Source organism: Acipenser ruthenus, chromosome 3 (genome assembly GCF_902713425.1).
Source record: "Acipenser ruthenus chromosome 3, fAciRut3.2 maternal haplotype, whole genome shotgun sequence".
NCBI lineage: Eukaryota > Metazoa > Chordata > Actinopteri > Acipenseriformes > Acipenseridae > Acipenser > Acipenser ruthenus.
The window spans coordinates 15,359,332-15,371,699 of NC_081191.1; the positions used below are offsets into that span (position 1 = coordinate 15,359,332).

The 12,368-nt window shown below is 37.3% G+C and overlaps 1 protein-coding gene across 2 annotated transcripts in view; it reads left to right on the forward strand.

The window, feature by feature from the left end:
- Positions 1-12,368, forward strand: part of LOC117435310 (neural-cadherin-like) — a 78,785-nt gene that overhangs the window by 32,207 nt on the left and 34,210 nt on the right. For both annotated transcript variants that reach the window (XM_034058367.3, XM_034058368.3), the window contains exons 2-5: positions 3,633-3,827; positions 4,917-5,142; positions 5,496-5,700; positions 7,394-7,505. In XM_034058367.3, the coding sequence (XP_033914258.3) occupies positions 3,633-3,827; positions 4,917-5,142; positions 5,496-5,700; positions 7,394-7,505 (738 nt within the window). The remainder of the gene's footprint in view (positions 1-3,632; positions 3,828-4,916; positions 5,143-5,495; positions 5,701-7,393; positions 7,506-12,368) is intronic.

Genomic DNA, 12,368 nt, shown 5'->3' on the forward strand with positions numbered 1-12,368 from the left:
TTCCTTCTTGGTACGTTTTGAAAAGAGAATTTTACATAAATTGTAAATAATAAAAATAATAAAGTCCTTGCATACATTTTTTAAATGTTTTATTTTTTAATGCAGAACAAAAGTCTTCTGATATTCATAATTTACTTATTTATTTATTTTTAAATTTAGTAGTTGCCAATTATTTTTTTATTATTTTATTACCTTTTTTTTTAATCCGTGGAACATAGTCATCATAAAACCCCAGCTGATCAGTGGAAGACTCAACACAGTAGAATTGTTTCTTTTTTTATTTAAGAATGACTAAACCTAAGCCTTTAAAATAAGTACAGTTCAGCCCAATTTTAATCTCAAATCCTTTTGAACAATCACGTAAGAAAAATAGCTTTGGATAACTATAAGTACAAGACTTGAGTGGGTGTTTTGCGTATCGCCCAATGTTGTTTTGTTCCTCAAAATCTCGTTTTGGCACAGGTCTGATAAGCTTTCTGATTATGCAACCTATAAATAGGAAACATTAATATTTATAAACAATTCAGATGTTCCAAATATTAATTCAGATCACATCAAATGGAACATCCATCATGCTGTTTAAACCACAGTGCCTGCCCCAGACATATTGAACTATCTGGTAATGTGCTAAATAGATTATAGTGTTTGCCGAGGCTTTTCTACATGGACACAGTTTCTTATTTAAATGAGTCTGCAAAGCCCCTGACCATTGCTAGAAGGCGTATTTATTTACCAGTCTGTAATAGTTATTCTATTTCTGGAAAACCAACCCGCTGGCTTTTGAAAGGATCTCAGTGTCATCCTGAGATAGTGTTAAGCCTCCAGAGGATAGTGCCCAAGAGACAGAATGGTAATTGCATGCTGGAGGGGAATCATTTTGTTGTTCTCATTGATGTTTTTATATATTCTGTCTGTAATATTGCTTATGAACCTTCACTTTTTTTAAAAATTTCTCTTCTCTGTTTATGATAACTGCTGACAGCTCATAAAGGCAATGTCAAAATTATTTGGGCTTATGAGTTACGAAAATAGGAGTTGAGAATTGAGTCATAAAGAATCCTAATGTATATTCCTATTTTCAATACAATTGAAGTGCACATTTTGGAGCTTCTACGTGCACCCACGTTTTTTATTAGGTTTTTTAAGAGCAATGTAGTGAATGTTACATTGGAGCACCTCATTGTTTATGTGTATGTTTTGAGTTCTGTATAGGTCACTTAGGTCACTTACCTAATATACTTCTGAAGGGCTCTTCTTAAAAAACAAAACAAAAACAACTGCACATTCAAAAGTCATCACTGCTGTTACTAGATGTCCCACTTTTTTGAAACCAAGAAAAAGTTTTAATAGAAGTTAAGGAGGTTCATGGTCTGACCACAATAGGCTGTGTGGTCCAGTGGTCAAAGAAAGGGGCTTGTAACTCAGAGGTCCCCCATTCAAATCTTGGCTAAGTCATTGACTCGTTGTGTGACCCTGAGTAAGTCTCTTAATATCCTTATGCTCTGTCTTTCGGGTGAGATGTTGTTGTAAGTGACTCTGCAGCTGATGCATAGTTCACACACCCTAGTCTCTGTAAGTTGCCTTTGATAAAGGTGTTTGCTAAATAAACATAGCATTCTTATTAATACTGCACAGTATGGTTTAATACTTTATCAATTTGTCAGTTTGATCATTTATGCAACTTGCTTACAAGAATTTGGTAACTTGAGATGTCATGTTCTTGCACGGAAGGCTTAAATGTATACAGCATGTTCAAAATGGATCCATCCGGGCATATTTCTGTTTTGTAAAATCAAACAAGTTGTAAGTTACATGGTTGAATGCATTGCATTCACAACATCAGTATATCATAAAAACATGAATTTGAAAAATGGTAAATAATCAAATGTAATTACTTCGTTTTACAGCAGATGCTTACCTGGTATCAATTTAATATGAGTTTAATAGGAAATCATGTGAGTTCAGTTTCATACAAAATTACAGCTGAATTTCTGACACTGGAAACAAACTGGAAAAAAAGCTCCAAACACAATTTCGTTAATTGGCACATACAGGGAAAAGCAACAACGCCACATATGTGCTGTGTAAATAAACAGTGAAAAATTGCACTTAATTAACAACACACCCGCAGGAAGCCTGTTCTCCGGTACTCGATCAGAAACTGGGACAGAGTCTATAGGATCCTTAATTAGGATGCACGCTCCCTCAGTGAGTCAGCTTGACACTATCAGCTAGCAGATGGAGTGCTGTAGTAGCGCCTGCTATGCACCTCTTTGTTCCTAAAGTCTCCCCCCTCTTAAGATTGGGCTGGAGCGAACATTGCTCAAATTCGTTTTTAACTTTTTAAGAATGCTGCCTCTTGGTTATGGTGGTCCATCACAACTTTGTTTCATTACTGCTAACTTAATTTGTTGATGAAAGACATAGGGGGTCGGTTATTTGGAATAATGCGTTGCTGTTCTTTGTCCAACAATAACTGAGATTGAACTTGAAACCACAGGAATACAGTACCTTTTTTTTTTTTTTTTTAACTATTTATCATTTTGTGGTACTGGCAATGTAGTGAGCTAATGGATCGCTCTTGCAACCCTGGGGTTCAGGTTTCCTTCTGCTGCACACAAAGAGAGTGGATTGGCCCATTGAAACTGAATTTATGTCTGCCCTGTATCGCATCTGCATTCTGCACATTAAAGTAAAACCAGGAGCTCGAAGGTTCCTTTTCCAGCCCATCACCCTTTATTACAATCTTACTCCAGGCATTGTTTTAAAACCAGAGGCAGAAGCTGAACTCGAGTAAGAAACAAGAAACAAGCCCATCCGAGTGAGCCCTGAGATTATTATTAAAACTCCAGAGGTTCCTGCTTTCTCTTTAAGGTGTTATTTTGTTTTTTCTTCAGTGCAATAAGTAACCTGCGTTTCAAACATTTATTGATATAGTGACTATATAGCAACTGCACATGCAGTGTTATTTCATTAGATTGAACCAATGGTTAGTATATTAAAGGCTTCAGTGTGAACTTCCAAATAATGAAAACCAATAAAAGGTCCAATGATCGCTTTCCATTGAGTTACATTTAATGGAACATACCCTTAAAACCTATAGCATTGTAATGAAAAAGTTAGCAAGACAATAGATCAGTGAAGTCTTTGCACTGTAGTTCCATTCTTTTTCATTATTTTTCATTATTTGTCACTTATTTTTAGTTTTTCTGTTTTCAGGCTACTTTTGAGGTCTAGAATGTAGGGAGTTCACTGCAAAACAGTGGCATAGCTATAAACAACATTAAGTAACATCCACAAATACTTTGGTGATTCTTCAGGGTTTAAGGGGTCACCTTTGCTGTGGGGTTCAACATTTGACGGTTGTGTCTGTACCCCTTCACCTCAAACACACCTGGCATGAAAGTAAAAGCAGTCATCATGTCAGCAGTATCTGATTGACCCAGATGTGCACACAAACAGACAGGCCCACCTGCCGTGCCTACCAACAGTAAATGCGATGAACTCTTGTGCCCTTCAGGGTCATTTCTTAGTACCGCTGTAAGCAGGTGGCATGTAAATATTGCACTGAGGAAGTGGTGAGCTACTTCCCTGCTTGTATTGATGCAAAGTGTTTTGTTTTTGTGTTGTAGGTGATAACTGGTATTTTTGCCACCTGACCCTGACAGTGCCCAGTGTTTCCAGCGTGGAGTGGACCATGTTCCCATTCCCCTCTCTGGCAGCTGTTGCCCCCGATGCAGCGAAGGGCACCTCGGTCTATCAGCTCTCTGCATGTCACAGGGGCAGTGATGGACTGTCACAGGCAGCCCAGTACATACTGATTGAAGGTAAGAAGCAAGTCATGGCCTGTGACTCCTTATGTGAAATCAGCTTTGAACTCTTTGCAGTGGACTCTAGGGACACTGTCAGTTAAATTAACAACAAATGTGAGCTTGTTCCCAGCATAATGGAGTGAACAAACTGACCAGATTACACACAACTTACAGTCTAATGTACAGCATAGGCCTTGTCATTTTTTTTCCCTCTAGTTTTTAGAGTGATTTCACACAGCTGCTGTATTTGTCTACTGCAGCCATTGGACCTTGTTCTTTCATTAACTTTGTACAGTAGATTCCCCAACGGATGAAAACAGCAATATAAATGTAATATACTTCCAGTGTTCTTATAATTTAAACATTCTTATACAGGTAGATCTTGGGAATGCCTGCTCTTTAAAGAATGGTCTGTTCCAATATTGAATAGGGTTGGGGAATTATTACTTTCTGGGCAGTGTTGGTTGTCATGGTTGATAGATCTGCTCTCCTTTACCAAGGGCTGTTAATTTTGTTTTTAATGTACAAAAAAACAGATGGGACATCTTCTCATAAACATGGTTTAGAGAAAAAAACATCATTACATTTTATTGCTCACAGATGTACAGTAACATACCATCATTATAATTAGGTTATATGCTTATGATTTCGGTTGCCTAACATTAATTTTAAACAGGCTGTGTTTTTTTCCACGGAAGAGCGCCTCTTTCCAAATAGTTTGCATTAATAAGAAAGAGCATAACTTAAGTATATACAGTAAATATGGAGTGACACATCTTTCAATAAGTAAGCTTGCTCATTTTCTACTGGTTGGTAGCTAAGGAACTGACACTTCCAATTTGGCACCTTTTCCTTTAAAACCATTCGTTATGTTGACAAGTCTTGATGTAACTAAGTAGCAGGCCACCTATAATGATGAATTGAGACAACCTATGAAACCAGCTGCCATTATGTGTTCTATACTTCTTCAAAGCAGACACAGAGATGCCTTCTGAAGTCTCTTTGGTGTTACACAGTTGTAAGCCTCCCTGTATTGCTGTGTATTTTAAGGAGAAGGGTTAAAAAAGGGCTTGATTCTCCATTGCTCAGTGTTTCTTTCATCAGGTGGTGAAGACAGATTCGAGGTTGACAGGATCACAGGAGAGATCAGAACCACTGGGCTGCCACTCGTCCCGCACAGCGAATACATCCTTACAGTACAAGCTGTCGACAGGCTGGGCAGCAAGGGGCCCTACGCTTCTGTCTCTGTGCTGGCCGGCTCCAGACCCCCGCAGTTCACCAACGTGTCGTACACTGTGTTCGTTCCTGAAAATACTGTGGCAGGACACGCGTGAGTAGAGAGCCCAAGGGCTGTATCTTTCTCTGAGGGGAAAATTGTTTGAACAAGCCTTCCTCCCTGTTTTATTATTAAATAATCTGTTGCCCAAGAAGTTGCACTAAAGAGAAGGCAGGCAGGATGCCTTATTACGTCCCCAGGCTCCAAATCCTAAAGTGTGCAAATTCAAATATTTATTGAACAGTCAAGGTGGGCAGTTGTTAAGCAGTGAGGAGACTGTTTGAACTAGGTTCCAGCTCAGCTTCCTACAGCTTAGGCAATACATGCAAAATATTAAACATGACTCACCTAAGTATATTTGTACGATTAATGGGTTATAAAAAGTGTTGCACTTTTCTGTTTTCCAGGGTTGCAGTCGTGGAGGCAGTTTCCTTCCAGAGACTGAAGCTCTCGTACACGCTGCTTATTAATCCCAGCAGCCTCTTCAGCTTGAACCAGGAGAATGGAGAGCTGAGCCTGACCCGCAACGTGGACTACGAGAGCGAGCACCACCTCTATCACCTACTGGTGCGAGCGCTGGAGCCAGGGGCGGGGCTGAGCACTGTTACTGAGGTACAGAATTAATGTTGTTTTGAAGCAGCTGTAAACACAAAACTCATCACTTCCCTAGTCTCTCGTTTCAGTGTATTTAAACCCAGGTGTGGCACACCTCAAAAAATACTATAGTACCTCCCAAAAGTGCTGTCGTTTCCTGTAGTATACTAGTTTTGGAGATTACTATAATATTTTCTTTTATATGGGCACAGTTTTGTACTTTATGCTCCACCTAGGTTAGTCCGTAAGGGAAGATGGTTCTTACAAACCAGGCTGATTTAACTCACTTGGCTGCAATCAGATCCTCAGATTCCTAAACAGACATATACAGTTTACAAATGCTCATATCGTTATCATATTAATAAAATTGCTTTTCAGTGTTTAAAAGCTGTTGGAATTCAAAGACGGGAACAGTCTTTACCTGTTTGTTGTTGGTTGATGCTGTACTCGTCCACGATAAGCTGGCTAGCTGCAAAACTAAGACCCACGTTTGCACAGCAGCCAGCTAGAGAGTACATATATTTCAGAGCCAGCAGTGAAGGTTGTTGGCGCTGATCCTGTTTGTACACATTTTCCATCTGGCTGGTGATTACAGGACTTACACCCCCTGTCTAATGTCGACACCATCTGTAGGCCCCACTCTTTCAAAGGGCTGTTACTATTGCAGCTTGAAAACCCCAGTCCTGCTTCATCTGAACAAATTGCCAGATCTCCTCAGTCACTTTCACTTAAAACATTTGTTACTGGGTATGAAGCAAGATACGTTTCATTTGATGAATGAATAATGTAGTCGAACTGCAACTGCAGTTGAGCCCCTTAATTTTCTTCAAGTACTTGTAGCAATTATTATAACTAATACGCCCGCAAAACTGTGAAATGTAAAACAGTCATTATAACTCTGTGTCACTGTACGCCAAAGGTTTGAGAAAGGATTTCAAAGTGATTTAGATGTAGTAGTAGATACTCTAGGTATACAATATATTTGAAAGTTTACTGGTAGAGGGCAAATTGATAAAAGGAAATGGGCATAATTACAAACTTTAATTAATTTTTAATAGGGAAGCTTTAAAGAAATATCAAATATGAGAACACTGTAAGAAGGCTAATAAGTTTGTGTTTTATATAAGCAGGGGAAGAGACAAGAATTACATAGTAATAAGGTAATTAGCTGCAAAAGAGATTTTATAAATAAAATTGAAGGGGGGGTATGAAATTAAGCATGGAAATAGCATCATATTCATTCACACTTAATCATTGATCATTTGTAAAGCTTCTGTTTTTTATTTATTTTTTTTTTCAAGGTATTCTCTTTTGATTCTAATAACTTTTACTTTGCACTTGGTGTCAACTGGTGGAAATCAATCGTCATTATGGCAATCATTCTCTTAAAGATTTGCCCCCCTGCAGTATGTGTTCTCATTAAGGTAATGCAAATAAGGTACATGTGGGGATCCAATTCACTTCTTTAGCCTAACTGGAAAGGTATGATAGGTGTTATACCAGAAACCCTACTGAGAATAGCCAGAGTGAACACTAATACCAACATTCCCAGGCTTTATCCAATGTCTTGCTCTTTTGCATTAGCCTTGTCAGCATGCTTCAGAAAACAGACACAAAGGGACGCATGTGTTCTTGACGTAAAATAAAAGGTGATGAAGGACTGTGCTCCAGCAGCGCTCTGGATAATTTGATTAATTCCGTGCCATTGCAGGTAGTGGTTCATATCAGCGACGAGAACGACTGCACACCGGAATTCCTTCACTCCATCTACAGCCGAGACAACATCCCTGAAAATATCCCTGTGGGCACCTCTCTGCTGCAAGGTGAGAGCCTCCCCCCTCTAGCGTGCAGGTGTTTGGATGTCTGCTTCTAGTAGAATTCACATAGGCGTCTCAGATATTCTTATTTAGAATACTAACAATATGAGTATGTAATGAATTCTACTACTAATTAATGCTCATTTTTTAATTCATTTTTTTTTTATAAATTACACTTGTGTATCCTAGGTGCGCGTAGACATTCGAAAACACCAATACATTTCTTCCCTGTGCTGTTTCCCTGTGCTGTGCTGTACTGTACTGTACTTTGTTTAGCTGTTTTTTTCCAAAGATGCTGCGGCTGGATGAACCTTGGCCCAGTGTACCCCATAAGAAAATAACTGTAGTTAAAGTGCATTGAATTGATACATCCACATTTGTATAATCTGTATATAGTAGATACTTAGATTTCCTCTCTAACCCCTGAGTGGAACATGTCTAAGATAAAACAGGCATTTAACTCATAAACACAGTACTACAGCTATGGCCAAAAGTTTTGCATCACCTAGAATTTTAGGATTGATACGTAATAAAATAAAATAAAAATGTATGAACATAATTTAGATCTTTTATTTAACATCATATAGTCAAAAAAACTACTAAATGATATTGCAAAAGTCTGTCGGAAGCCATAATAGTAGTACAGTATTTCATGTTAGATTTTCGAAATGTCACATTTTTTTTATTTTTGTCAGTTTTTCGTTAAGTATATGGAAAACTACAAAGCAGTATGCAATGCAATATGTTAACGTAACATTATTCAGCAGGTTTCATTCAACTTTATGAAGCAATATTAGTTATTTCTATAAGGTGATGCAAAACTTGTAGGTTTATACTGTAGGTGGTCCTCAGTGCAGAATTTTGTTTTAATTTTACCACGGTTATTCTGAATGCTATAAAATGATTGTGTGCTCTAATACACAACTTTGTGCTTTATTGAGCATTATAAATAAATAACAAAAAACTAATAGTAATAATGTGATATCTTGTAACAATTGTAAGTCGCCCTGGATAAGGGCGTCTGCTAAGAAATAAATAATAATAATAATAATAGGCTAATAGGGTATACACTGTACCCTGCATACCCTGCACCTCATGCCTCTGCTGCTCAAAGTAAAACTGTTGAGAAAAAGAAAAGATGCAGACACCATTTTGGTAGTCATGATAAAATGTCATGTCGATTGTCTCCAACTTGTTTTTGCACTCTGTGCACATACCACTCAGCACATCTGTTAAAACAAGGGGCTCTTCACTGGATAAGATTGCCTTCTAATGAGATGATCCATCCCAAAGCAGTGAAGCCTGACCCTTCTGTGATCAAAGAGCAGGCTGAGCAAGAGCTCTTCACCTGGGGGGTTCATTGGATTGGAAAGGACCTGGCACTTGATCCCGCCTTCTTGGTTGAAAGTGTTTGGCGCCATAGATGATGTGTTGTGGTTTTAATGGGCTGCGCTCCTCTGGGGGTTTCCTGTACGCTTCTGGTATTTATGAGCTTAGAAACATATTAAATGTTCAACAAACAAAGATAGTTTCCATGCCATCAAAAACCTATTAATATACATATAGTATGCCTGTTTTCAAATGCACACTACCTGGAAAATATTTATGTTGACCATACTCAAACATTGGGTAGCTGGCACTTTTGAAAAAAACAATAAAATTATCCTATCCTATCCTACATCCCATTCACATACAAAAAAACCCCAAAAAGGACCAATTTTAAAAAACATTTGACCCAACCAGTCAACCTAAACATTTAAATAAAAGTGATGTTATTATAAGTTCTATACATATGTACTGCATGTTTCCTTCTTATCCTGTAACATCAAAATAGTAGTTTTTCACAAAAAAAACCCAAAACACACAAAATGGGTAAATATAATTTTTCTTCAGAAAACAAGAATTACTGTTTGGTCTAACTTGATTAAGCTAATACCTCTAACTATTTACAGTACATAGTGGTATAAAACATATCAAATGACAAAACTATTTAGCTTGTAATTATTTTTTAGGAATGGTTCTGTTACGTTTTCCTCTGTCAAGTCTCCACATCTTATCATATTCATCTCTCTATAAATGAATATGATTCCTCCTACACAAACACACAGTGACAGCACCCATTTGATTAATGCACCCTTGTTGGCATGAATTTATTTCCTGTTTTATGTTAATAAATAAATATTAAAATATAAAAAACCTTACTGCTGTGTTATTAAAAAATGACAATAAAAATGTATTTGTTTTATTACTTACCAGAAGACCATATGATTTGAGCTAGGACTTACGTCCACTTACGTCGTGGTTTATTGCCTCCTGTCGTCAACTCCACTAAACATCCTTGGAAAAAATCAAAGGACCAGTTGTTCGGGTCGATTTGTTCTTCATCTTTTATCCATTTGGAAACCATTTTTCAAATGTTGGATGGAGTTTATCATTAATGAAGTCAAACAAACAGTATTCCTCCATTTTGATGCCTTGACGTTTTACAGTTACTTACTTTCTGTTTGAAATGAACTCCGCGTGCCTTACAATCAAAGAAGTCTTGAGCCTAAGTATTATTATCGTTGTGCTTTCAGAAATTGTACAAGTAGGCCTACTCAAATTGAAAAAAAAAAATGTTACTGCAGTAGTATTAAAATGTTTAGGTATATAAACATGTAACAGAAGATGAAGATTTGAATGTGACGCCATGATGACTGTTGAAGCACATTTACAGTGTTAAATATCATTGTCCAAGTTAACACATCAAACAAATGTTATCATGCATGGCAGTATACGCATTTATTGGCTTAGTGATAAAACAACATTCTTGTACATGACAAACAATCTCCTATATTAGCCTGTTTTAAAGTCAAAATTAAATAAGGTAATAAAAAAATTAAAAAAACATGCTCCCTTGGGAAAGTTTCATTTTTCTGTATCACATTAGCTTTTAGTAGAGACATGCTGTCTTAAAGTACTATTACAAAATACTATGACATGCATTACTAGCTTTTATATACTACTATGATGTCCTATAGTATTACTATAAAGTACTGTAAATTACTATAGCATTACTATAATGACTATTGTACTACTACAATATGCTATAGTACTACTATAGTATGCTATAGTACATTTTTGTAAGGGTATCTATCTAGATATTGCGCCTGCATGGTTAGTTCATAGCATGATTCATTTCCTTGACTCCTTCAGCTTCTTGTGCTGCAGATTGTGATACCAACCCCACACTGTGCGCTATGTGACTTGTGTGCAGGCAGACTAGTAGGCATCAAAAGCCATCAGTTGTGTTTTCCGTTTGTTTCTCAAATGTGTTGCCAAAAAGCAAATCCTGCTAATTTGATAAGAAATTGTTATTATTTTTTTTTCAATATTATTTACCTTAAGTGTGGATTAAGCTGTAAACTGGGAAAAGCAATATAGAATGACCTGTGGGGTGACTGATTTCAGAACCCACTCTAATTATCAAGCAAAAACTTCCAGAAAGGATTTAGCAAAGTATAAAGCTCCATGGATAAGGTTCCTATGTTTAATTTAGTTTCCACTGTGACTCTAATTTTATAGTGCATGCATTAAATATGGTAATAGGTAGCCCGAAGTGATATTATATTACTCTGTGTATTTTTAATGAACCTTCTGCTGTTTGAATCCTATCCTTAAGCCTTCGCTGTATCCCTTTGCAACAAGTTCCCTGCTGTCTCTGTAGAGGGTCTGTGCGCTGCCACATCTGCGTGCACTAAACCAGTTATTTGCCTTGGAGATTAAGGCCTTCATCTGCATGAACCAAATGACTGTGCTGGCTTCAGCTGATGACAGCTTGCCAGTGGTATGATGAAGCAAGGCCTCTAGATTTGGTGAGAAGTCTGGCACGGTACCTAATGACAGCAAGCCCTTTTTGAAGTTTACTTTTGATCTGCTAGAGTCAACACCATCTCCTCAGCAGTTCTACTGTTTACAAACAGATGGGCTCTTAAATTTATCAAATAAAGAATTGGTCTCCCAACATAGTTTTAATTAATATTGGCTCTTTTAACATGACAGACTACTTATTTTAAAAAGCACTTACTGTACAAAACCATCAGGCTGTTGTGGAGCAAACAAAATAAAAGAGTTTTGCTTTGAGTGGATTAAAAAATATTGAATCCACTCAAAGCAAAACTAGCTCTACCTCCGCTAGCTCTACCTCCGCTACGCTCCCCTGCCTCCAGAGCCCGCTCCTTCTCCACCCTTGCTCCGCAGTGGTGGAATGACCTTCCTACAGATGTCAGGACTGCCCAGTCCCTGACCTCATTCCGGCGCCTCCTTAAGACTCACCTCTTCAAACAGCACCTGTAGAACTCCTCTGTTTGTATCCTGGGACACTATCACCCTTCATGTAAATGTGCTTTATTTTGCTCTTATCTGCCCCCTATTTTACTACATTTAATCCTGTACTTCAGAATACTGTAATCTGCCAAGTGTTTAACCTGTAGTACTTTGTATTTAATCATATCCTGATGTAACTATCACTATTTAATCATATCCTGATGTCACTATCACTATTATCTGCTGTATTATTGAATTGTGGTTTGTCACACTTGTACTTTGCTTGAACAAAAGTTATTGTATTTCTTGCTCTTATTGTATTACTTGTATTGTAACACTTGAAATGTATTTGCTTACGATTGTAAGTCGCCCTGGATAAGGGCGTCTGCTAAGAAATAAATAATAATAATAATAATAATAATAATAAAGCAAACATAGAATTGCATTATCTGCTGTTAGAGCATGGGCATTATTTTGTCAGTTTTATTGAAACATTTCAACACATATTACATATTATTAACTACCATGTTATAATATAGATCCATTTTGTCTAAGTGAAGCATA